Source organism: Manacus candei, unplaced genomic scaffold (genome assembly GCF_025592945.1).
Source record: "Manacus candei isolate 608988 ecotype Guabito, Panama unplaced genomic scaffold, ASM2559294v1 h1tg000067l, whole genome shotgun sequence".
Lineage (NCBI taxonomy): Eukaryota > Metazoa > Chordata > Aves > Passeriformes > Pipridae > Manacus > Manacus candei.
In genome coordinates this window covers 2,611,906-2,638,325 of record NW_026138115.1, presented here as the reverse complement: position 1 = coordinate 2,638,325, position 26,420 = coordinate 2,611,906, and the positions used below count along the sequence as shown (strand labels likewise).

Here is a 26,420-nt window from a genome sequence, read left to right as displayed (position 1 = left end):
GATTTTTGTAACAGCCGTAATTAATTTCCCTTGGAGTACCCAGACTGTCAAGCCGCGTACCTGGCGTAAAAGGAGTTCATGCAACTCAAAGGTCAGCACAGCGCTAAGTCTCCGTAGGAAAGCATTTCCCAGGGCTAGGGGATTAGGAAACCATTTAAAACTAGGGAATCATATATAATACAATGATAGGAGGGAACTTGTCTGGCTTTCCTCCAAAAGCTAAGCATCATTCATTGATCAGAAAACAGATCTCCATCTCTACTGAGAACACTTCTTCCTCCATTTGCTAAGTGGAAAATGACAAACAAGCTAGCTGTGCCCTCTCCCACATCCTTTCTCCTTCTGTCTGTCCAGGTGTCCCCGTCGCTTTGCCCTCCTTCAGTGCACCACAACTGTACCAGTGGCTACTTACTCGGCACCGCCAGCAACCTTGGGGGCGGTGGAGGTGGAGGAGGCGGTGGTAACAGTGGAGGTGGCCTGCACTGGCAAATTTCCTGGCAGCTCTCTGTAACTTTCTCTGCTACAGGCTTGGAGCATGACTTCTGGGGCTCACCCTGAGTGATCTGTGAAGAAACAAGTCATTGCATGAGCAGCAAAACAGTGACAACTGATTTTCCATGAATGTGTTTCTTAGACTTGAGTATCCGAGTGGCACCTCAGACCTGTAGGGAGAACTGAGCTCACGTTCCTCATTAAGGTGACTACAAGAGTGTCTATTCCCTATGTGGTTCCCGTTTTTTATCTTTTATTATTTACTTAATACAATATCTTCAAGACTCCTTTTGCCTCTGTCAAATTTGGTTGAAATTGGCCAGCTGTTTTTTGAGTTATTATGGAGTAAGGAGAAGGCAGGCAGTGGCAGACAATATGATTGCGTAAGCCTTCTTTCCTTAGGAAAGCCATCTAGCAGCATGCATTATTCACAGGGTCATTGCTGCAAGCCAAAGAGAGCTAATAAAAATTACAAGACAGTTAGGGTCAGGATTATGTTCATTTTCCTTATGGCAGAACTGAAAGCCAGAGGACATCTCTGCTTTGCTTTGCCAGCATCACTTTGAAGTTGAGAGAGCATTTCACAGGGTGTTTCACTTCCCACCAAGAGGAGAGCGAACACATATTTTACTCATCTGTAGACCACAGCAATGACACAGTTAAAATGGAAATGCCACATTGTAACCTGTGTAACATGCAGTGTTGGCTAATAAAACTGAAGATGAGGCACTGCAGAACCCAAGTATGGGCATCGATTGGCAATGGACAATGATTTAGCCAGTACTGGTATATGATATATTCAATAGCTTGATCTAGTCATGACAAGGACCACTTATGAACAGCAAATTTGTCTTTTCATCAGCAGTATTTACATAACTAATGATTTAAGGAATATTCATTAAAATTCCTATTATAATGCTACAAAATGGAGTCAGTCCCTAATGAAAAGGAAATTTGCTGAGCATCACAGAAGCTTCTGAGACATATTAACTTCAAAGGTCTCTAAGCCAGCTCTTTCTGAATGACTTATACTCAGATGGAAAATACTGGATACAATTTTAAGGAGACAAAGTAAAGTGTAAAAGATTAATAAGCATGTTATCTAACGAGCATTTTGAATGTAAGTATCAGGAGACCACCTGGGACAGACTTGTGTCTTGCTGAAGCTAAGGACAGTTACACTAGCATTCAGCTATTGCCTCGTGCAGTTTGGTCTCAGACGGGTTATTTTCCTAATAGTTTTGGCCTAACATCATCCTCTGTAATCAGAGTTTTTCCACAACATATTGGTCATTACAAAGAGGATGTCTCATGCCATGCTTTCTGATTTCTTTTAGGCATGCTTCTTCTGCCTCTCTGCCTATCCTCAGGGTCAGCCAGGGTTGCCTTCTCCCCGCTTCTCTCTCCCGTCCAAGCTTTGCTTCCCTTCCCTGCCAGCTCCGGGCACAGTCTGCCTCCTCTGCCTTTTCAACCCTAACCCCCAGGCTAGGCACCTCTCCCACTCCCCCCAGCTGGGCACCAAGGGGGTTGCACTGCCTCTTGGCTGCAGGAAAGCTGTGCACAGTCATTTTATATTTCTGGCCAAAAAGAGAGATGTGGCTAATTAAAACAACATCACTGCACAAAGGACACGTTCACATGCGTAGGAGGTTTCTAAATGCAGAAAGACGCATTACTCTGGCCTCAGGGAAATGGAGGTAGGGCTTTGTTGATTAAATATTATAGGGAGGGAAGGAGGAAAGAATAGAAAAGTCTACATGTAGCTGAGTCGGAAGGACAGCTCAGCACAGCATAAGGCAGAAGGCTCAGTTCTTTAAACAGCTTGTCGAAATCTATTACCAAACATAGGGAAAAACAAATTCAGCACAAGTGCTTTCCAAGTTTCCCCTTCACCATCAGGTAACAGTAAGAGGACGGTTAAAGACCATCTCAGACAGCTTCCAGGAACTTACACAAACTCTCTGAACGGCCTAATGAATCAAAGTGACTCGGCTGCATAATCCCTCATGACTGGTAATAAATCTGTCTGCTAAGCAGGTTTATTTATTTTTAAAGTAAGTGATCCCAGGCAGCAGAATATCCTCCATACTGCCTCAGCTCTTTCAACACTGTTCACACGTGGTGTTGGGGTGCTAGGCACGCTCCCAAGAAGAGCCCCATGAGAAAAGCATCCACTCCATGCAGTGGCTGTGGTATACCTTGTTGAATGGGTGTGACAATGCTTACTGTGCTGATGGAAGGAGGTGGGGTACCATCTCTCCACTGGTCCCAGCAACTGATCAGGAAGCAACTATTAACTCCTAGCTATAACTACTGTCCCCTAACTAGATCCTTTGTTGTTGAATCCTATGAGCTCACTACAGTCTCACATGAGCCAGTGTGATGGGAGAAGATAGACACAGGGCAGAATAACATTGAGCAGACTTGGAGCCAGCTTTGTTTGCAAACCAGAAGCAGCTTTGTGTATGTAAGTCTGAAGACAGTACTGGTATGGCAAAGCTACATTGACTTATTGCTCTAACCTAATATGAACATGAACCAAAAGCTTGCTCTGTCTTTTTTTTAGAGCTATTGACTGCTTTTAAATCCCTGGAGTCTCTCCTACCCTAGCCTGGTAATAGAGCGTCCTCAGAAACCATTGGATAATTTTCTCAATTACTTTGCAGACAATATTAACCCTATACATGACCAGTCACTCCTTTGTCCTGTCTACTTTGAAAATATTACTTTTGGGGAAAAAAAAAAAAAGTTCCTTTGTCTCTCAGTATCTGAGCCTGCACCTTTAGCAAAATTCCGTATGATCATTTTTAAAGAATCGTGAAAGAACTGACATTTAAAAGCAGAGGCTTTATCACCTATTTGTTTCCCTTCTCTTGTCACTGAGTAAAATGTCTGATTGTTAGAAGATACCTGTAGGAACACAGATATTACCTTGCAGGGGTTTCTCTTAGATGGTTAGTTTTCAATAACAAAGATTTTGTAAGTTGGCTGAAATCTGGCAGGAAAAGGAAAGACTCAAATAGAGGTTGAGGGCCTCGAAGAGGAGAGAAATAGCCAAGGACTGCTGCAGGAAGACAGAATAGCAACAGTAACATAAAACAGTAGATAACAGTAGCAAAATAGAATTAGGAAAAAAAGAAAAACATTTGGACCCTTTTCAAGGAAAAAAAAATCCCTCTGTTGATGTCTATTAGTCTTCTTATGAAAGAAATGAAGGCTGTTACTTGTGTCTCCTAAAGGTAAGCAGAACAAATCACTAGAAAATATGCAATCTTGCTCTGGCAAAAGATGATAAAATAATACTTCATGTTTCTTTCTTACTGTCTGAAATTCCAGGTAAGTTTTTACAGCATGTGGCAGGAGAAAAAAGGCATGTTGAAAGACCCTAATCTTTTTCTGGCCAGATCTGCTAATTGAATCTGGCCTCAAACTTTACTGCTTGCTTGTTCTGCTGGACACTTTCATGGTCCCAGAATGGCTTTGGAAGCCCTTTGCAGGTTCATGTGTAACTAGAAACCCAACAGGCTGCCAGGCAGTTTGTAGCACAGAGGTTGCCTTGGGAAGGGTTCACTTCTGGAAATGGACCCCACAGGGCTTGCTCCCTAGCTGTTACCTCTGCACCTTCCAGCCATTTGTCTGGGTGCTGGAGAAGCCATGGCCTGTCTTAAACTTGGTTGTTTGTTTGGCATGAGGCTTTCTTAAAACACACTCAGCAGCTGGCCAGTCTAGACGTGTTGCCTGGACTTCAAGCTGATGCATTGTTTTTTTCTCTGCTCTGAAAATATGTAGACTTGACTTTATGGATTTTTGCATTTCATGCGAACATGTTTTGCAAAAAGGACAAATGTTTTAAAATATTTATGGAAATGAAATCTGATCCACAAATGTCCAGGGAAAAACAAACAGAAAGTGGTAACTGGTGGTTTCTTTTTGCAGTCTCTGTTGAAGTTTGTACCTGTAGCATATTTCTCTTTAATGCAAAATCTCCTTTAGAAAGAGTGGTCCTAGTCCTGCTTTACATAAAGTAGAGGAACAGCTCACCCCAATCGGGGGCTGCCTGCATGTGGCCAGAGCTCTTTAGTATTTCAGAGTCCCATGTGATTGCAGCAGTCCACGAGCATGTTCTACAGAGTGGGATGGGAAAACAGGATTAATACACTCCCTGGAGGGTGGCCCTCTTGCGACTTTTTTAATCAGGTAAAAGGAGGAAAGCTTTAAAAGAAAACTGCAGTTGACTGAAAAGGCACAGGGACCTCTAAAAGCCTCCTGATGTAGCAAGAGCTTTGTCTTCTACAAAGAAAGCAAGACTGCTTTCTTGGAAGCAGTCTACAGAGATGAGATCTCAACACCACTGCATAAATCCCAGGACAGCTCTGTGTAATTCACATCAGAGTTAATCCAGATCCATGTTTATGAAACCAGAAAAAATGTGACCCTGCTATTTATCATGACCCTTACTGCTCTGTTTTTTAAATTATGTCAAAAGCATCAGACAGAATCATCCCATCCTTCTTGTCACAGAGCTGGCTATGAGGCTAATGAGAAAAAATTGTGAGGTTTGTTTTGGTTTTGCTTTTAATAAAATAAATGCTTCTCCTTTGATTAGCATCTGACTGATTCCCTTAAGTGTCACAAGGCAGGGCCTAGGGAGGGAATGCAAAGAGGTGGGAGGGAAGGCAATGCCACACATAAGTCATTGCACAGACGAATGGGTGAAAAGGGGCTGGGAGAAGAGACGTGAGAAAACATGACGGCTGCTATAGATGGAGCAGGGGCAGGGGAGCGACACGATGCAACATTACAGAATTAGTCAAGGAGAACATGGCTTGTGAGACTTTGAAGATAAACAGCAAGGATTATGACTCAACATGGGGAAGGGAGTCATGGGAGGGGTTCAAAGATGAAGGAGTTTCAGTCACAGGAAGGACGGAAGGCTGGCATGCAGGTGAGCATTCCACACCTGCCCTTCCCATTGGTACCTGCTGATAGGAGCTCTAGATTAAGCCTAGTTTTGGGTGAACTGGACAAAAGCTTGAGCAGCTTTATTGCTTGCTCTTTGACAGAACAGCAGGCAATAGCAGAAGTACAGTTGATGAATGGGACAACAAAACTTCCAAATTACAGCAAGGAAAGCTTGCGCTCCTTGGCTTTTGCATTTCTCAGAGCCTGTTTCAATTTTTATAAACATAATTATTTTTGAAAGATTATCTTAGATTATCTGACTAGTTTGCCAGAAAGATGTTTATGCAAGTTGTTTTTTTTTCTATTTGATTGACTGACTGACTACAGGAGAGAGGTTGCACGAGGCATCTCTTTTCACCCAACTATGCTTCCCTGAAAAATGCAGTTATAGTTTTAACTTAAGCTCAGCTACCTGAATACTTGAGCAGGACAGCAGGAAGGTAGCACTGGCAGGGATTTCTATGACAGGGGAACTGGGTTGTTTTAGTTGTATTTCTGTTCATTTTAATTCGTAAGGAGCACAAATCCTCTTTGTCATTCATGGCAAGAGACAAGATGCTAAAACAAACAACATCTCTCTTTAATGTCTTGGGAGTCACTAAGTTTAGATCAGGGAGTAAAAGATGTGGAGTCTCCACTATATTTTCTCCAAGAAAGAAACTGTAATTGGTCAGTTCTTGAACGGCACTTGGCTGGCTCATCAATCACTTCTCTGAAGACATATATGATAAATAAACTTTAAAATATCGAAGTGACGCATTTGAGTTTGAGCTTTGCTGCTGTTCTGAGTCTCCAAACTGGATAGGCGCTCTCCCTCACTATATACCAGTTTCTCCCAGTCTCTCTTGCTGGTCACCTCACATTACAATCAAGGTCACAAAACACCACCGTGTCGGAGTTGGCAAAAGCTGATTCAGCCCTTAACCCACAGAATCCTCAATTCGCAATCAACACCGAAAACCCACGGCAAGGCATGACCGCCGGGTCTCCGCTCCGCCACTGCCTCTTTCCGTGCATCTTGCCACCTACAGCAAAATGCGCTTTCCATCCCTCCGGCCGCCAGCGCGCCGAAGAAAGTCAACTCCATCCTGCTCGGACCGACCGCTCTCGGACCGAGTTCGGCGCTTCGGGGCTGTCCCCGGCCGCCCGTCCCGCACACTCGCCGTCCCGCAGCGCCCAGCGAGCGGGGCCCGCGCCCCCGAGAGCAACAGCTCACCCCGATCGGGGGCCGCCACGGCCTCCTCCCGCAGTGCCGGGGGTGCCGGAGGGGCTCTGCCCGCGCCCCCGCTCTGCCCCCGCCCCGGCCCCGGCCCGCCACCCCCCTCGCCCCGCAGCTGCGAGCGGGCTAGGGCGACCCTACCTGGAGGGACCCCCAGAGCGGGTGGAGGGCACAGTGTAGCAGCAGGGAGGGCCAGCAGCAGCGGAGCAGCCCCAGCAGCTGCCGGAGCAGCATCCCTCCTGGGCGGGTGGGCGGGGGCGCGGGCTCCGGGCGACCTGGGGAGGGAGCAGAGCGAGCCGGCGGCAGAGGCGTTGGCTCGCACCCATGCCCGGAGCGCGACTGTCCCAACTTTAATTCTGGAGGGGAGGGAGGGAAGGCGGGAGGGAAGGAGGGGGGAGAGGGAGGCAGGGAGATGGGCGGGTGGGGAGGGGAAAGAGTGGTCGGGAAAACCCAGAGCTCTTCAAGTCCCAGCTCCCTCAGCAGGGAGACGCGCCTCCACCCCCGCCCTGCCCACCTCCCTCCCCGCCCGCCCCGCTGGCTCCCCCTCCACGGGATGCTCTGGCCGTAGCCGCCGGCAGCCTGCCTGTGCCGGGGGCTCCCCGGCCGGCGCTCACCGCTGAGCTCGGGGCTCCCTCACACCCGAGGGGATGAGCGGGCGGCGGAAAAAGTTTGGAGCCGGGCGCAGGGGAAAAGGGGCAGGGCCGGGGCCGGAGCCTGAGGGGCGAGGCGAGGGGAGCGGCGCGGCCCCGCAGCCCGGGGATTGCATCTCCCCCCTGTCCGCCGGCGCCGCCGCTGCTGCTGCAGTGATTTTTCAAGCCCATCAAGGCAGTCCCTTCCGCGCACGGCTCCCCTCGTCTCTCCCTCCCCGCCCGGGCTCCTCCCGGCGGCTGCCCTCCGCTCAGCCCCGGCGGGGGCGGCCCCCGGGAAGCTCGGGCACCTCCGGCAGCCGGGAAGCGCCGCACCCGCCCACCGCGCCCTCCCCGCAGCCGAGAGCGGGACCGAGCCAAGGGGAAAGCGCGGGATCAACCGGCACCCCCCGTCCTGGAGGAGCCTCATCCAGAATTGAGGCCGGGTGGTTTTGCGGTTGGTGGTTGTTGGTGTTCCCCCCTTCGCTCACGAGTGATACAAGGGCTTGTCCTGCGACAGGCGGGAGCTGGGGCTGGGTCAGCCCAGTGTCTCTGGGATGTAACAGGGAAGACGCTTCATGGCATTTGTGTTTCTATGTTCTGAGAAAGCACGCAGAAATGTGTAACAGTGCTTGGGGGGAAGTGGATAGACCACCTTCCCCTTCCCCACTCCCCCCCCACAACAGCAAGGCACCGCAACCCGGCTTCCCCACAAGAAGGAAACAGTAGAAAATCAAGAATAAAGTGAAGCAGTAAATGAGCAAAACAACTGCTGTGTGAATGGTGGCCGTTGCTGGAAGTTGGGCTTTGTGGGTATCAGAATGACCATCAAACGTCTGTTGTTGGATCAATGGCACAGGAGTCCTGTTTTCAATGTTTCGAATGCAGTAAGCATGTGGGTTTGAACAGAATATTGGACACAGGGTTTATATTTCATATCCTGAGATGAATAGGTTTGAGGATACTGAATTTAGGGTTTTTTTGTATTTCTTGCACCCACTGAGTCAAGTTTAATAATCAGTTTCATAAAAATCTGCTCAGAGAAGTGGGAATGGAAATACATTCATTTCTCAGCTGATACACAGCTAAAATTTTCTTTTCATACCACTGTTACACTGCCATCTCCATTCATTTCAGCCCCAACAGGTGCTGTTTTAAATGTCAGGACTATAAGGCCCAGCAGCATCTTACAAATGAGAACAGCATACTGGAATGTGATGGTGTTCCACCTGAGTTGAGGTAGACTCATTGAACCTAGACATTTATTGTAAATCCCTGCCTTGTGGTTTTGTGAGGGCAGAATACCGAGAGGTAGAGACATTGTGGGCAGTAATTGTACAGCAAATATATTTTCTGTAATGATGCTGAAAAAGATGGTGTCCTTTTCTGTAAGCCTACTGTGTAATACACAGGGCTTAATATATTGTGCTCATTCAATTATAGTTTTAGTGAGCTGGAGTCACAAGAGACAGCAAAGCTTTTCAGGCTTTCTGGTGATTTCCTGAAGGTATTTCAGCACTTGGTCACAGTACAGAACATAATAAATTGCACCATCTGTATACATAGTTCTTGGTTCTTGACAGAATGAGAGATAAGGCTTTAGGCATTGTACGCCAAAAAAATACAACACAGATTTATTTTCTTTCAGTATTTACAAAGCCTTAATGTCTGAAGAACTGCGGATTTGCCTGCCATTAGCAATTGTCCAAGTAGCTATTTGTCCATCTCAAAGCACTGTTTCTGTGGTTCCAAGACAACCCAGGGAACTGAGTAGACAGAGCCAAACTCAACCCCGTCGCATAGAAGCAAGTGCAATCAGGGATATTGTTCTGACACAAAAAAGAGCAGAGTTTAGCCCAGGTAATCAGCATCCTTTCTGTTTCACTCTGGTAATTGACAATTCCCTTGGGAAAATGATTGGTCTGCAGATACATTAAATCCATCCTTTGGACCCAGTCATGTGGTCCACATACAGGCATATTTCCCATTAGTCTGAATGGCTAAAGAAAGGGCTGAATATGTGCCCTGTCCTTGTCCACATGACACCAGTGCTTTTAATTAATTACATTGGCTTCTCTTCTGTAGTTTCTATGGAGAGAAAATAGAGTCCAGGAATTTTTCCCACTTACAAGGAAGATAAATGATGTAATGCTTGCAAGACTGAATCAATGACAGGCTTGAAATATGTTTTGCTTAATAACGCGTTAAGTATTTTGTAGCACCAGGACTGGTGTGTGCAAGAACAGAATGATTTGTTTGTAGCAGTCACACTACTGAAGTGTTGAGCAGGATAATGGCTAGGGCTACCATCCCTGAACCAGAACCAGGCTTTCCTGGTTACTGCTACCAGCCACAACTTCCCTGCCACCTTGGGCATATTTTTAAAATTACCTACACCAGGTTCCCTGCCTGTCAAAACCAGCATGACCAGATCTAGCTACCTGAAATTTGTATTGTGTTTGGTGGGAAAAGCAGTAACAGGGTCCTGTCCTCCAAAATGTTTTTAGCACATCACAAAAATCATGACCAATATCAGTTCCTTTGCTGGTGTGATCAGCAAAGGTCCATGCTCTGGCTCAGTGCTCTGGAGATGAAAAGTGTGTTAAAAGTAAGTGTTACAGCTCAAAATAATAACTTCAGCTATTTTAAAAGGGGTTTTTTATTTGTTTTCAGAAAAAGACTGCACAAATAGCATCATTCAAGCAGGTTTTTTTAAGCTTTAAGTTGAATATTAACACTCGATAGAATGATGACCATTACTTTTTCCTTTTCATCTTTGGTTTGATTACCAAAGGAGTATTTATGTTTTTTACTTTGTGGCTTTTTTTCAAAACAATTGCTGATAATTGAAAAACTTGTTATTAACACTCCAGTGCAACAGCTACTCAGGAAACATTAGTAAGGACTGCTGCACTGATTACCTGTGCAAACAAATATTACTGTACTCCTTTAATCTAAGTAGCCATAACTTTATAATAGACTTTAGGAGGCTATTTATTTTGTTGGTATTGATGGAGTTTACAGCATGAATTCAAGTGTTCAGAGGGCACAGGAGTAGGTTCCCTTCGAGGCTGACTTGTCAAAACTTCATTAAAATCAACAGATATTCCCAGTCTGACTTTAGGCAAGCTTTGTCCCTATGTCTTCTGAAACATCAGAGTGGAGTTTTAGCTGGAGCTAGTGGCAGAGGAAGTGAAGGCGACCTCTTCTCAGGATCTGTGGTCAGTCAGGCCTAGGAAGAATCCACTTAAGCTTTTTTTGCTAATGACATTTCTGGATCTGCGTCAATGAACTGAAGAAGAGTGTCCAACCTGGTGAAATGCTAGCCAAAACATAAACAGAAAATATTTCAGCACTGAATTTTCAAAGCTTTCTGCAGCCTGAAAGCATGGTCTGTCTCAGATGAATTTTTGGGTTTCAGTCTAGAAAACCATCAGCAAGCAAGTAAATGTACAGCATCACTTTGGCTTGCACTGAAAATATTTTTGTTGCTATTTTTAAAATATATTTTTATTGCTCCATATATCTAAAGCAGTGCTTTCAACATGTGGAAAGCAAATTTATTGTTTTTAGATTGAAAGTCTCTGCCAGAAATCCACACCTTATTGGGAAGGTTTTAGAAGATCAGAAATCAATAAAGGTCACAGTGTCCGAAACAGTGGAGGAATTTGCATTTCTCCAAACACCGTCATCAGTTCCCAGGAAGGGGATAGGATTCTTCTTGATGATCCCAATTATTTGATAAAACTGAGGACCATGCAAAGAATAGATTTGATTTTTGGAAGATTTGATCATTTAAAATTTGATTCCTAACTTTGAGCATATTTAGAATAAACTGTTGTAACATCTGATTCTTTGATTTTCATTATACTTAAGGATTGGAAATGAGTTTTAAGTTTCATTAGTATCCAAATTTCAGTAGGTACTCTTCAAGTTTTCTTTCACATAAATATGGGCTACTGCACTGCATCTGGAAAACAAAAGCAGGGTGTTTCCTTTTCTTTGCCATAGATCAGGAATACCTTAATCAAAATCGATGGCTCCATGTCAGTTTAGGTGAGGAGTGAATAGGACCAATGTTGGAGAGCTCCATCATGTCGTCTTTAGCTTGTACTCCATCACTTGAAATTACAGGACATAGCAGATTCATGGGCAAAAAAGCTGTGGCTATACATCATGTAAGCCTGTTCTTGTCTTTTCAGTTTTCTAGCTCTGAGATGCTGCATTCGGTGATAAACAGGCCTCCTGCTTACTCACTTTCAGTAGTTTCTCACATTTTGTTCTCTTCAGCAAATGGATTTGCTCAGCAGTATCCCTACTCTTTGTTTATAAAGATAAAACGTGTGGGATTAGTTATTAAAGTGTCCAGAAGAGTCCTAGATGTGAGGAAGAGCTTGTATGTCCCAAGAATGTCTGTTTTTTTCAGCTTTATCAATTGCTCACACAACATATTACTACTTCTTAAATATATTACATTCTTAGTCCCTTATGGCTATTATAATGAAGTCCCTACATCCTGAGTGAACTACAGGTTGCAGGAATCACTGAAATGCTATATCACTTTTCGTTCATTATGTATTGCTGCTTAGGTCTCATCTGTCTTTACAGAAGATTAAATACTTGTTATTTGAATGTGTAAAAGACAGTATGAAAACACTGCCTTCACATTTACTCTTGGACTCTGTTTGGTTCCCTTGCAGATTCAATATAAAAGGCAGGGCTGGTTACACATTTCCAAGAGGAATTCCTCATCTGCTTTATAAGGGAAATCCAGTACAAATGTCTAATAGTTGTGGTCTGTAGCTGCTTCTCTGGAAAATGACTGGTCAGGTGATAAAATTTCAGCAAACCCTAGTAAGCCCTGAAAAGGTACCTTGTTGTTTATTCCATACTACTATTAAGGATGTGTTTCTGTACTATCCTTGAGATTCTTGTGGATGAAGAACGATATAAGACCAGAACCATGGTTGCCAAGACTATTATGGAAACAGATAGCAAGGACAGGACTGAGTAAACGTACAGGAGTCGAAGTAGTTCCAGATGAAAGGCAAGGATGGAGAATCACTGCTTCTAAAACAAAACTATCAGTTTAGCTGCCTTTTTTTTTTTTAAGTCCCCCTTCAAGGAGAAACGGGCATATATTTTAGTCTGACTGATATAATTTTGATTGTCAGTTTAGTGAATCCCAAGCATCAGAATATTCCCCAAAACTACAAGTCCAGCAGTTTCTATGCCTAGCAAAAGTATGATTGAATTGGGGACTAAAACTACTGTGTGCAGGTCTGTATATTTGACAGTGTTTCATTAAAAAATGCTTGAAAGATGGTCCATTTCACAGAACATTGCTTTCTCTTTCTTCTCCCTCTCTCTGTTTTTATTTGACATGATTCCTAGTCTGAAAAACTAGTAACCAGATTTTAGTAAGCTCTGGGTCTGCAGATCTCAGGTATGGGTTGTCCAACCTGTCTTGGTGGCTGTGAGCACATAGACCATCTAGGTTCATATCTGGGTTCCAAGCTGTGGGGATGCTGAGAGGAAATCATGAAGGTGTTATTAATTGTTATAAGAAAATACTGGTAGAAACACACCCAAAGTAATTTTTGATTTTCTTCACTTACCCATATGTTCTCATTCATTCATTCATGGCTAGGCTTCACCAATGAAGATTTGGGAAGGGCTCTACCCACATTTGTTACAAGCACGTTGGTGGCTAAAAAGGCCAATACAAGACAGGCATGATCGGTTGCAAAAGGCACAGCAGAAAGACTCCTTAGATGGTGTATTCTGCAAGACACGATTCTTTCTGCATTGTCTTTTCTCCTCAAGGGTGATCCTGTGTGCTTTCTCAAAGGCATCAGCAGCGTTATAGATGGTGTGTCTCCAGACCTCCCGATTGGAAGCCAGAGTAGACCAGTTATGGTGATCAATATGGCCAAGGCTGAGATGTTGTTTCAGGGAGTCCTTGTATCTCCTCTTTGGGGCTCCTCTCTTGCAGCAGCCGGTGGCAAGTTCACCATAAAGCAGGATCTTAGGGAGGCGGTGGTCCTTCATCCTGGAGACGTGTCCTGCCCAACGCAGCTGTGTTCTCAGTAACATGGCCTCAATTTTCATTCATGGATCCATATGTTCTAGAGCAGTGGATTTTGGTAAAGAGCCATTCTGCTGTTTCTTTAACAACACATTTGAAAACGTGGCATCCACTGTGGTGAGGTGGATGAGATAATCTGTACCACTGACAAATATGTGACATTTGTTAATGGTACGGAAAGAAATACGAGATTGTGCCAATGTTCAACACAGAATTTTTGTGAATAATTTATATCAGCCGAGGTTAAGAGTTAAGAGCCAGACTCTGAGCAGGTCACATTGTAATGGGCCCATCTGTCTCATAACAAGAGCTATTGATTGGTTATAAATCACAGCTGGTGGGGGACTATCACAAAGATACCACCGGCAGCAGAGCTTGCCACTGAGATCTGCTGCGGTCGTATAGCGCTGGGGTTAATGGGGAGAGTTTCTTTCCAACATCTGGATGCTGAGAACCAAACACTGCTCTGGGACAAACACTGACAGCTGTCACTGGCATTACTGGTAGCAGCTCCCAGCTCTCCCAGCAGGTCTTCTGGTCCATAATACAGGCTTTTGTTTAATATATTGATTCAAATCTGTCCAGCACATTTGTACTCTCCTGACAATATATTGCTTCTCTGTTTGCAGCTGGGAAGGAAGATCCAGCAGTTTGTCAGTGTTTTCTAGACTTTTACAGGGTGTTAAATCTCTCTAAGTCTTTTGCATCATCTGTGTCTGAAGTCACCCTGAGGCACACCAATCCAGTTGGCCACTGCTGTCATGTCTTACATCCTGTGTGGTCTCTAATGTCTGAAGAAAGAGAAGATACCTAAATTGGTGCCTACGCTTTTTGGTTTGCAGAAGATATACTGGGATCTGCCTGCTGATCATAGGTGGTAGGTTATCTTAGTGTTTGGTAAGATACTGCTAGGATCTTGTTATATTAGGTCAGTAGGTAGGAGGATGGTTCTTTGTGGCTTAGACTAGCTGTCAAAGAGCCACACACACATAGACTGCCTGACAGACCATGCCTCCTTCCTTGTACAGAAGACAGCCAAACATACAGGTGTTTCAGAACTGAAAACTGCACTAATCCTTGCTTGGCCATTGAAGAACAGATGAATGCTGGTACAAAAGTTAACATATCTGTATTATAAAATATTTTAAACATTGAGGTACTGTGGGTTGCTCTATGTATTTTCTAGGGTCAGAAGGCATTTTTCTGGCAGCAAGGCCCACTGCAGAGGTAGGCCTGGAGGCATACGCAGTGCAAAGAATTTTCTCAGCTAGACATAAAGGAAAAGCAACAATATGTTTAGGCAACAATTCTAAGAAAAAAGGTGTAAGTTCTGAAATCATCTCTTATTAATAAAATCTCAGTTATTATCTTTATGTTTCTGAGAGCCCATCTTTTTGGCAACATTCAAACCCTTGATATGTTCTTTTTCCTTCTTCATCTTAACAAATACGTGTTCTACCAAATACTAGGTAAAAGAAGAAAGTTCTCAACAGGGCCTGGCAGTCCACAGTTCCTCCAGCCAAAGCACTTACACCTTGGAGTGCTCTGTATCTTGCAGTTCGCTTTGTCTCATGAAACTGAGAGAGCTCTCAAGAGGTTCCAGGAAGACAGTGGTTAAGGTTTCCATCTTCATGTCCCCTAACATCAGTGCCTACACTCTGTTCCACACAGACTGAGGTGTACTCTCTCTTGCTTTAAAATGCCACCATCCTTCTCAGCCTACGTGAAAAGGGATGAAGGAACGTGCTGCAAAATTCCCATGCTGTCTTTGTTGTGATGAGTGATGAGCCACATCATGTTTTTTCTGGTACTAAGAATTCTTAGCTAGTGAGGAAATTTTTGGGGTATTTTTGTATATGCAACATATTTGCTTGCTGCTTACTTGTGGTATAATCAGAGAGATGAAAGAGGCTTGATATATTTTTAAGTACTCTATCACTGGATATTTTAAAGGATATTAGAAATGCATCTGTAAGGATCAACAGAGGCTAAACCAGTTTGAGGACTAGAGGATGGATCAGATCCATCTTTGTCAGCCCTTTCTGTTCCCCAGACCATCAAGTATTAGTTTGTGCCATATTTTCACAATGGTTTTATTTCAAAGTGGGCTAGGTTTTGAATGATGCTGCTTTCACTTTTTCCATTTTTCTTTGCTTGTTAGTTCTGCTTGTCTGTGCAGGAGGTGGAGGAAGAGCGTGTGTCTTTTTTTTTTTCTTTTCTTTTTTAATTTTGCAATTTTTTTTTCTTCATTCTGATGTCTTGGAAACCCCTGGGAGGCCCTGTTTTGAGGAACTTTCCCATCAATTTATCTGATGCAGTGGTGGAAGATAACTAGTGTACAAGGTGTTATGAAGAGATAATGGAGGCAGCAGTAGCTGATCTTTGCTAATGACGACACATTTCAGCTTCTCCTGGCACAGTGTCCACCTAAGCACACAGCCACATGCAGCCTTAGCAGTGTTGGTTGGGGTCACTCACTCCCAGAGGAGTAACATGCTGATGTGTGGTATGTCTCACATTGCTGACTGCCCCTCACACCATTTTGTCTGCCCCCTTGTCTTGTTTAACTGACTGTTAGGCTCTGTCTTAAGATGCTTCCTCTGTCCTTTAGCTTATCCCTTGCTTCAAATCCCAAATGCAGGACCTTCCACTGGTTGCTAATTTGAGAAGAAACACACCTAAAGCCCCTCTGCAAGATTGACATTATTTTGCATTCATCTCAGTGCCACCTAAGCATTTTGAGATCCTCTGATGAAAGTCATTACATAAATGCAAAGCATTGTATTCTTCAATGTTTAAATCATGACAGATTTTGAATACAAATTTTTTTCGTGAGTCAGTCATGAATAATTACAATTTGCATTTAATATTTTCCTGTATTCAGCATACCCTCCTTCTCATTTAATCCTTCTGACTCGTGCTGCTGTAATAACTCTAAACCTGAATTACAGAAGCAATTGTGGATTACCTTGCTGTTAACTTGGTGATGAGTAATCTTTCTATACCTATAGGCAGGAATAATTGGCAATTGTCTGTATGAGCAGGGAGAAAACCCATAACCAAAGGAAACATTTCTCTGTTTATGAACTGGTGAATCCATTTTACTTGCTTTGTATCCAAAGCTATAGTGACTGTTTAATGTGAATATCATTTCCTTTTCCTTATTGCTGTAGTGCCAAGGGATGAACTAGTATTGGGCCTTCACTTAATATGGCCCAGGTCAAATGCTAAGGAATAGGCAGGGATGCCCCAGTGCACTTGCAGTCTTAAAGAGCAGAACATTGAGAAGGTATATATTTTACCCAATTGTATATGGTATTAAATTATATAAATTATATGGTATTAAGGGAAAGTGATAAGCAAACTGTCTTTGAAGTATCTTTGTTTGCAAAGGGCAGCTTATTTTTTCTTGGAAACACCATGTTATTTATCTAATCAGCTCCTTAGCTGCCATTTTCTGGTTTCCCCTAAAAAATTGACCAGGTGACAGCAGCAGTCCTGCTGAGTCCCAGCTGTGGGAGAGGAGCTGAAATGCCTGCAGCAGCCTGTGTGTACCCATGCCTGTAGAACACTGTCCAATGAACTGGAAATCCACAGTCCAGCTCCATACATTTGTCCTAGACATATAGGAATGTAATTCTGCCATTGCATACTGGATATTGCAGGCAGGAGCAATTCTTTGTTGCTTTCAGGTAGCGACACGACAAGAGTTAGGACCTCCATGGGCCTGCCATGCTGCTTTCCATAAAAAAACCCCACTGTCCTTTTGAATGTCTTTGCAATGAGTCTTCCCACTGGGAAAGGAAATAGAGTCCTGAAGATGGTATATCCTATGGGTCTTTTCATTATGGAGGATTTTAAGACGGATGACTTCTTGCTCAGGGGAACAAATGTTTACTCTTGAGTTAAAAAATTGCCTCATAATAAAGCTGTTTTACCAGATGCTGATTTACCCTATCCTTCTCCTGCACTTGAATATATTCTCATAATGCTCATTTTTGCTGGAATAATCCAGCATCAACTATGCTGATAGTCCCACACAGAACAGTTTAGAACAGCTAAGAGCTGCTTTGGGTGCCAGAGCAAACAGGCTGGTTCTCTTTCCCCTTTTTCCTTCCTTTTTCCTTCTATAGGTTAACCTGGTGCTGATATCCTCTTCTCCCTGGCCCTGGTGGTGGTGGAGGGGTAGAGCCAGTCCCGGGGTGCAACTCCAGAGTCCCAGGACATTCTCTCCTGGCCATGTTGGTGGAGTTTGGCATCACTGTTCAGCGTGTGCATTAGTCCTTTTCTCTCCAATTTTATGGTGCTGGAGCATGATTAGCTCTCAGCTAGTACAGATCTTACCCCTCTCATCTTTTAAAACGTAACTCAGTCATCAGGCTGCTTCCCAAGCATCTCATATGAGCAGTTATTAGATCCCATTTTGGTGTTTGAATCTGGAAGCTGAGCTCTCCACTGCCAGTTTGGAAAATAAGACACCACGCAGATGCAGAAAGAGAATAATTGCACCAGAATGCATTTCCTGGAATGTGAGCCGGCAAACTCAGTGGTTGCATTTTCACACAGAGGCTTCAGTGGGGTCCCCTGTCTGCAGTGAGCCACCTGTACACAGAGGCCTCCAGGCACCTTCAGCTCTGATAACATCTGTCTCTCACAATTCAAACTCATTTCTGTAACTAGCTCAAGTGCACGAAAACACTGCTTCTCCTCTCCTTACAACCACTTTTAGTTAGAACCAGGTCAAGTTTCAGCTTTGACTTGATTCAAGTAGAGAGTTCTGGTGTGCCCTGTCAGATCCTACTGGCACCCACAGATTGGGAAACTCCGTCATCAACAGGCACTCTGCATATTTTCATTTTGGAAAAGGGGAAAGTTTGAGTCCAAAAGCTTTCTGTAGTGTCAACCATCTGTTTTCAAGAACATTTCTCTTTGTGCTATTTCCAGTCTGAACTGGGGGTGAGGTGTAGCCTTTTTCAGTTATCCATTCATTCTTCCTTTTCATTTGTTTAAATTGCTCATCCATCTTGTTCATCAATGTGTTGCTTTGCTCACCACAAAGACAATGAATTCCTGTGCTCATAAAAACTTTGGTGCATTACTTCTGTAACAGAAATATGCTTATTAACTTTTCTACAGAATGACTTCCATGAGGAAGATGGCATATGTGCACACTGGAAGGAAGATAAGAGTCTGAAGTAATTGGATTAGCTGTAATAGAAGAATGGGTGAGCTGCGGGGATGGAATTCACCCAAGACTAATTTGGAGCACAGAATATGAGAGTGCTGCAAATCTGATAGCAAATGATGCTTGCTTATATTGTAATTAAGGAGGCTTCGTAAGTGTATATCTAACGCTGCATCTGTGTATCATCTATAGGATGTAGGGTCCATGCACCTACAGATACTTGCATACAGTATTCTTTGATGAAAAGGGGCCCTGATGAATACATTTATTCAGGCTAAGAAAACGATAGGAATTTCGCCACACTTCATAGTCCAGTAGAAATAGCTACAATAGCTATGTATACTTCTTTCCTTCTCCTCCTTACCTTTAGCTCTCAAATCTGAAACAACTCCTGCTTTCTCCATTGGCATTAGCTGGAGGCACTGCTTGTAGGAAATCCTGTATGTTTAGTTATGGGGGAGGTTCCTCAGAGCTAGCTCAAAAAGAAGAGCATTGACCTTTCATCCAGAAAAGATAATTTGGAAACAAGTTTTATAGAAGGCTTCAATAATGTGATTCTCCCAGAGCACTGACTGCAGAAAGATAGAGCCAGGATAACTCACACATTGGGTACAAACACATGTGACTCATACACATCAACCGGAAACGGTGAAGTTTCTCTGTTCTATTGACCCATGAGGACCAATGTGACTCTGCTATGTTCTCCATGTTCCTATTCCTGCTCTCCAATTACTCCTTCCTCCTCCTGTTGACAAAAAATTCAGCTTTCCTACTGATCTCCTTCCTGGAGCAGAGGTAATTATTCCCCACAGTGGTCTCCAGGACCCTGCATGTGGCCTATGGAGACCTGAAGCTTCATGTTCAACCTTGCTGAAGGTGCCCCAAGAGTCAGTCCTCTGGAGCCTCCTGACAGCTGAACTCAGCCAACATTGCCAAAATGTCTGCTGAGGGCTGTGTTGCCAGTGATGGAGCTTTGTTTCCAAACTCTCTTTACCCTGTTTCACTTTCATTCGATTTATAGTTGTCTCTGATAGTTGAGATTAATGTAGATTTTGTTTTACAAGCCAGCATGGAGTTAATTTGCAGAGTATTTATTGCTCCAGCCACACAGAGGACATAAATCACCTTTGAAAGAAAATGCCCTGTTGCACGCAATGGGCTCAGTAAGTTTGTCTAAACCTGTAAAAAGTTGCCATTTAATCTCTGCCTGAGGTTAAATCCTGTGAAACTAAGACTGAGCAGTAAAACAGTGGTAAGCTTCCATCTTTCAGTACTCAGCCCTTACTTCTTTCCACAGGCTCTTAAGCTTTTATTCAGTGCTCAGTGGAGATAAATATAACATGCCCATAGCCCTCTCTTGAATGGAATAAATTAATTTATATATTTACTTACATGGCTATATATCAATGTATTTTAATGTAATACAATGTAATATAATGTATTTTTAATGTAATACAGCAATGTGTTTTTTTAAAAAAAACTCCTCACCTGCAAATGGCTCTCCACATTAAAAAATCAAGATCTCCAAAGGCAGTTAATGATTTTGAGCAGCATTGTTGAGTGCTCAGCCTAAGATAACAACATCAACTTCATTGAGACTTTTGGGATATAACTCAAGCCATTCACCAAAACATTTTTCTGGATATCATTCATGCCTTCTGTATTATACCAGGCCTGACCTCTTACATTTTCAGGTAATTTTCCACCCAGGCACATATGAATCTATCAAATATTCCTACTTCAACATTACCTAGGAGATGGCTTGATATACAATGACCTCTCAATCTGGCTAGGATTGGCCATTTTGAGACTGATTTATTGTGAAAACCTTGATTTTATTCTGTAGTATCAACCAGACTGTTCCATGTACTTGTCCTGTAGTCAGTTTTGGTGTTCATTTAGAAGTACCAGAAACAAAAGTGCCTTGTTACCTTTCTCAGTAAATGTAGTGAGATAACCAGTTCTGGGTCATCTTGAGTGGCAACTACATCCACTACCTGTATGTTCCCGTACCTATTTTGCTTTTGGACTTTGCAGTCCTTACTGATTTTGACAGACTTTCATACACAGAATAGTTGCTGTTACTGACTACATGGCATCCAACAGCTCCATGGGACTGTTTCTATGCTTATAAGACTTTCCATTATAATGCTAAGTAAACGCAAGTTTTCAAACAAATTTAACAGATTGTTTTTATTTGTCAGCAGTTTACAATGTAAGCCCAATGTTTTTTTTTATTTCTAAAATTTGTCATGTCTCCAACCCTGGCTATTGCAATATTGGGGAAAAACTGGTGTTTGTTTTCAGACATTCATTCATTCAACTGCTTTTGATGAATATCCCAAAATGTCATGTTTGATTTTGCTTTCAGCTTCTCACAGAAAACCTGCCTGTTCCAAGGGGACCTGTTTGATAAAATTAAATAACCATTATATGAGGGGTTGTTTTACTGTGATTTAGTAAAGCAGAGCAGGCTGCTTCTGCATCTCAGAAGAATAAGAATCAATCTCCTGCTTTCCCCAGCGCTGTGCCCATTCATATCTGGATATTTATGAACAATATAACTCCTAAAGAAGAGAACACTGTAACCGTATTGCTCAATACATACACATTTGAGATGTATATCGTTTCAGCCTCTCTGTGCTCAGCAGAACAACCAGAGAAGCCTGCTAGTGTACCAGATAGGAAAATAGCTAAACACAGGGACTGGAGTGCACAGATAACCATCACAGATCCAAACATCTGATGTGCTTACTGTATATCAGGAGAGAAAGGCCACCTTCTAAAATAAAACAAAGCAGAAAACAGAACAAGTGTGAGCTGAAGTGATAAATTATAGAGGACTTCATGCAGAGAAATCAAATAAATCTCTAAATATTTTTAGCAAGCTCACTTTCCTTTCAATAGCTCACCAGGAGGTTCAGTTGTCTCACCTGGCATCTTATTAATACTGCACTGATTGGTGAGCGTGCAGGGATGGAGCAGCACTGGTTAATCGCGTCTTCGAGGAAATTGGGAAAATAACACAGGAGATACTTCGCAAACAGTGAGTTGAGCTTTTGCTGTGAAAAAGGGTCTGTTTTCACAACAGGTGGTCAATAAATCTAGCAGTGTAATGGATCATAGCTATAAGTCAGGTTTCGAATGTTCCCAACTGCAGGGAGCGTCTGTCTTATTTGTGAATCTGATCACAAACACTCTTTGCTGCAAATGCAAGATGTTTCTCCATTTGGCTTGCTTACTTTCCTTTGTGTCTTTTACTTGGTCTCTTCTTTGGATCCTGATATTTCAGAAGACTATTTTTGATGAATATAATGCTAATGCAGTGCCTAGTGATTTCTTTATTTTGAACTAAAAATCTCTTTCATAAGCAATTCCCCCTAGAAAGGTTCCTTTTAGTATAATGCACTACTTGGATTTTTCCTCAGGAATGCAATGTTATTTTTCTTTTTAATTCTCTTTAAACTGATGACACTAATGCTCTCTATAAAACTTGTTGTGGGCCCTGCTCTGTATCTCGTATATATTTGGGATTAAGGAGAATTTATTATCATGTGGTCCTAAAGCTTTTTCAAAGTCTTGAGTAAACTCTCCTGTCAGGTGAGTGCCGATTATATATTATAGGGAAAAAAAATAGTTTTAGAAATAGATCCAAGAAAGATCTGAAGGCTTGAGATGAACAGTTAGGAGAAACAAGACTGGGAATTTTTATTCCATTCGAGGGGGCTGAGAACATTCACAGCAGAGACCAGAGTCACCTCCTCAGAGAGCTCAGTGCATAGGCACACATATTGCATATATAAATATATATGATCTTTTGGGAGACACTTGAAGTTTAAAAACCATCCTTTGCATTGGGCTCTTTCCAGACACCCCAAATCAGACACCTAAATACAAAAACAACCACAAAGCCAATCTGTTTTGAACGCATTAGTCTGGCATTTCCAGTGTTTTTGGAAGAGGTATGTAAACTCACAAAGCAGTATTTCATGCCTTGCACTTACAGTGATTTCAAAGACAGTCACTCATTGAAGAAAAGAAAAAGGAAGTATACTGCTTCTTGATGATCTCTAAAACACAAGGAAAACTGAAGTCTTTGTGTTCTGTAAAGGGGAAATCTCAGAGGTTAAACATGCAGGTTGTGGAGGAAAATGCTTTTTAGTGCAAAAAGAAAGGTTATGCTGAATGTTGTCATCCTAAAACTGGTATTCCTCACCACAAGCATGGGAACTGTTCGGAATTTATAACCTTGATAACTTCAACTGCAGCAAAGTATATATAAGTGGATCAATTTTTAATATGTTTAACTGCAAATCTGACAGTGACAAAACCTTCAATGAATCACTGGCTCAACTTCTGGTATGAAGTTAACAGAAATTTCATTAGATTTGACTGTAAAAAAACACCTTGGCATGATTTAATGTTATAAATTATGAACTATTCAAATTGCTCACTGAAAACATATTATTTAAAGATGTACTTTAAACGTAAGAAAATGTAAGTAAGCTGTATATTTAATGGGTTATACATTTCTTTTCCAGGAGACTATTTCACATTGAGAATTATCACACTAACTTGTCAGCATGATCTAGTGGTATGAGCAGGGGCATCGAAGTTGGTAGGTACAAGGCAGGCAGTATGTGGTCCTGAGAAAGACATTTCACTTCTGCATTGTTTTTTCACCTGTAAAATAGGGAGCGGGGGAAGAGTAATGAAGCTCTCCTGGGGTCTGCACGAAATTAATGTTTGTAAAACACTTTGAGGGTTGGTGTTAAAGAAGTGTTATAACTTCAGTTATTTCTAATTATTTTTTTTTTCAAGCAGGGGTCAGATCCTCAGATTTGGCTTTTTAAGGGATTGTAAATCTGCCCTCATGGTGCAATTAGTGTGAATCCTCACACACTGTAAAAATGCTTTTCTATTTATTTCTGCTGCAGCTTGGACATCCAGCTCCATTTTTTACTTGAAAATTTAATAAAGACATATGATGGAGGTAAAGAATTGAAAACTTTGTAAGAAAACTGGAGTTTCTCCATTCTTGCCTAAACCAACCTCCCAGGGTATCCATCATACTGGCTGCTCTAACCAGCACTGTAGATCATTTGTTCTTTTTGCATTAAAAGCCCTAAATAATTTGTCTCCATTGCTGTTTCTTAACTCCTTAAACTAATAATTGGCACTAACAACTTTAACACCTGCTGCCTTCTTACTTGACTTTGATTTGTGTAGACCAACCTGTAAAAATATTAAATGTTTTTAACCTCACCCTTGCTAGTCTTGCAGGCTCCAGCAATCATTTCCTTTCATGACTCTCCCATAAGCAGAATTTTCATCTTAAATGTTCTGCATCTCTGAAGCCATATTGCTGCACATGACATCTTCTGTTAATGCATATGAAATTTAATTTCACTTAAAAAATACCTCTAGAACACTTGTTTTTTTCACATTTATCTAAATACGAGGTTTAAAGCATGCAAAAATTTTTTTTTAATCATGAGAGATCAGACATTAATCTGAGTGGTTATCCAGCAGTCATCAAAAGTGTAGCAGGACAAGACTGTGGCATGAAGATCCTCCTAATAACAGGAATATGGGTTCACTGGCCCCTGTGATGTCTACTGCAGTGCTGAATCTTCATCATTCTCCTGGTTCCTCCTTGTTATGATTTGTTATGGTTACTGGGGACCTGGGGACCTGGCAGCATTCTGTGTAGTCCAGGATTTTGCCTGGTCAAGAAATATCTGCTCCCTGTAGAAGGGTCAATTCTAGCTCATATTCCCCTCCAAAGGAAAGCTACTGGTACATTATTTTAAAAAAATAAAAGTCTCCTGTGCTTGATTAGTGCTGGCTGTCATAAAACCCAGACTGCTGGGTCATATGCTTTGAGCATGACACCTCTTTTTTTCTCACAGTCATAAAAAGCCTTTCAGAGAGGCAAATTTAATAGCAAAACATCATTGAAACATGGGCTAACTCCCATTGTGTCATTGTAACCTCTGTCTCTGGGAGTTATTAGCTAGGGTGACAGGCTTTGCACTTATTTATTCTTCCACTGGCAGTGAGAACATCAGAGTGCAAAGGTCCCTAAGGGACTGCTCATTCTCATTCCTAATTGGGGTATTTAATAGTTTCTATCACAGTCCTTTTAAGGTTGAATGTGAACTGTGTCCCATTAGCCAGAAGACACTCTTCAGCAAATTGACAGCCAAATCTTTTAGAAGAATATTGTTATTTTTTATATACTATCTTAAGGCTTCTGGGTGAGAAAAAGGGAGAAATAATTGCTTAGTACTGGGAGAGGCTCAGGCACAAGTTAGAATTCATCCCTATCTATTAAAGTAGAAAAATTTCTATATTGTATATCCAGTAGAATAACCAAAAATTAGATTTGTACTTAAAGAAACAAATGTCCTCTTTTCTGTAATTGGTTCCTGCTTGGAAGAAACATCTCAGCACATTCTGTGAATGTATTTCAGTCTAATCCACCATCCAGGTGTTTCAGCCTGGAAATACCTTAGTGATTGAATTCTCCCCCTGCAGTACTTGCTCTGCAGGGGACTTCTTCACCTGGGCACTAAACCTAACCTTGTAGTCTCAGAATTCAAAGCTCACTCCCATTCAGTGTATTGCCAGAATCCAAGAGGGGTAATGTTTTTACAAGATTTTTTGTTTTCAAGGATGCTGGCTTTTTGTTCCGATATGAAATATGCTGGAAGACCAAAGTGAGAGGTTTCAAGTCCTCAGAAGTCCCCCAGACATTACCTGCCTGATGCTGTTCAACAAATAGTTAAGACTTAAAGTTCAAATTAAATAGGACTTTACTCATGTGTTTTACTGAAACATGATTTACAAAAAGAAAACATATGAAAGAAGCTCGTGCTTCTGTCTGCTTCTTTTTGATGAGTAAAGCTTGAGAAATATCTATTTCCATCATCTGGCATTGTCACAGTCAATCACATAACAAGCATGTGTAGACACTATCTCAGATATCAATCTATTTTTGCTGGTTGTCTTCCTTATTGCTCCCATAAAAGCTTTGCAAAGCCCAAGTTGCCAGCCTGCAAGGTGCTCTGTGCTTGTGTTTCCACCAGATATTCTCTGGACAGGATAGGGTACATAAAGATAATGGAGAGAAGGGACTGCATTAAGACAAGAGAAAAAAAGTTACAGACATTCTGAAAAACACAGGGTATTTGAGTTATGGTTTGAAAGTACAGTAAATCAGAGCTATCCTATAGTCAACATAGCATATTCCCTCTTCTAACATATATTCTACCATAGTGGTAACATCCAACCAATCACCACTATTTTTATTGTATTGCCTTTATTTGCCAGTGCATTGTGCCAGATTTTGTAGTGTTTCTCAAACAAAAGGTCAGGATATAGACGTCTGATAAAGCAGAGAAATCGTTTAAAGATCTGGTTATTATTTTTGAAGAATATATGCACATGGCAGGAACAGCCAAACAAGTGGATGGCCTTAGGAAAAGAGGACATATGGAGGGCCAGACCTTGACTGTGGTAAACATACAATCTGCATACAGATCACCAAGATCTGAAGTTAATTCTAATTAACTTCAAGAGGGAATGGGTTAGTTGTGAGTCTAGAAGGTCGTGGTTTAAGAACCCATGCTATTGTACAGCTGCTCCTATGTGAGGGAACACACAGACTAGCTTTATGTACATCCTCTTACTCCACTTCATATATCACCTCTTACTCATCAAGCACTCCAGAGAGACTGTACTCTTGCATCTTTGTGGAAAAGAATATGAGAAAACTGGTACCCAAGCAAATTCCTGAAATATGTTCTTACATAAAAAAAAAAAAAAGTCTCTCGTCGTGTTCAG

The 26,420-nt window shown here is 42.2% G+C and overlaps 1 protein-coding gene and 1 long non-coding RNA gene across 3 annotated transcripts in view; both read right to left on the bottom strand.

The window, feature by feature from the left end:
* PRIMA1 (proline rich membrane anchor 1) overlaps positions 1-7,189 on the bottom strand; it is a 54,606-nt gene extending 47,417 nt beyond the window's left edge. Inside the window, exons 1-2 of one of the 2 annotated variants that reach the window (XM_051806713.1) lie at positions 6,815-7,189; positions 413-563 (exon numbers count right to left, since the gene is read on the bottom strand). In XM_051806713.1, the coding sequence (XP_051662673.1) occupies positions 413-563; positions 6,815-6,907 (244 nt within the window). In that variant the 5' untranslated portion in view covers positions 6,908-7,189. The remainder of the gene's footprint in view (positions 1-412; positions 564-6,814) is intronic. The other variant, XM_051806712.1, reaches the window with a different exon arrangement.
* A 2,796-nt stretch (positions 7,190-9,985) lies between these two features.
* Positions 9,986-26,420, bottom strand: part of LOC127479568 (uncharacterized) — a 40,148-nt gene continuing 23,713 nt past the window's right edge. Inside the window, exon 3 of the long non-coding RNA XR_007907599.1 lies at positions 9,986-10,621. This is a non-coding gene — a long non-coding RNA (uncharacterized LOC127479568). The remainder of the gene's footprint in view (positions 10,622-26,420) is intronic.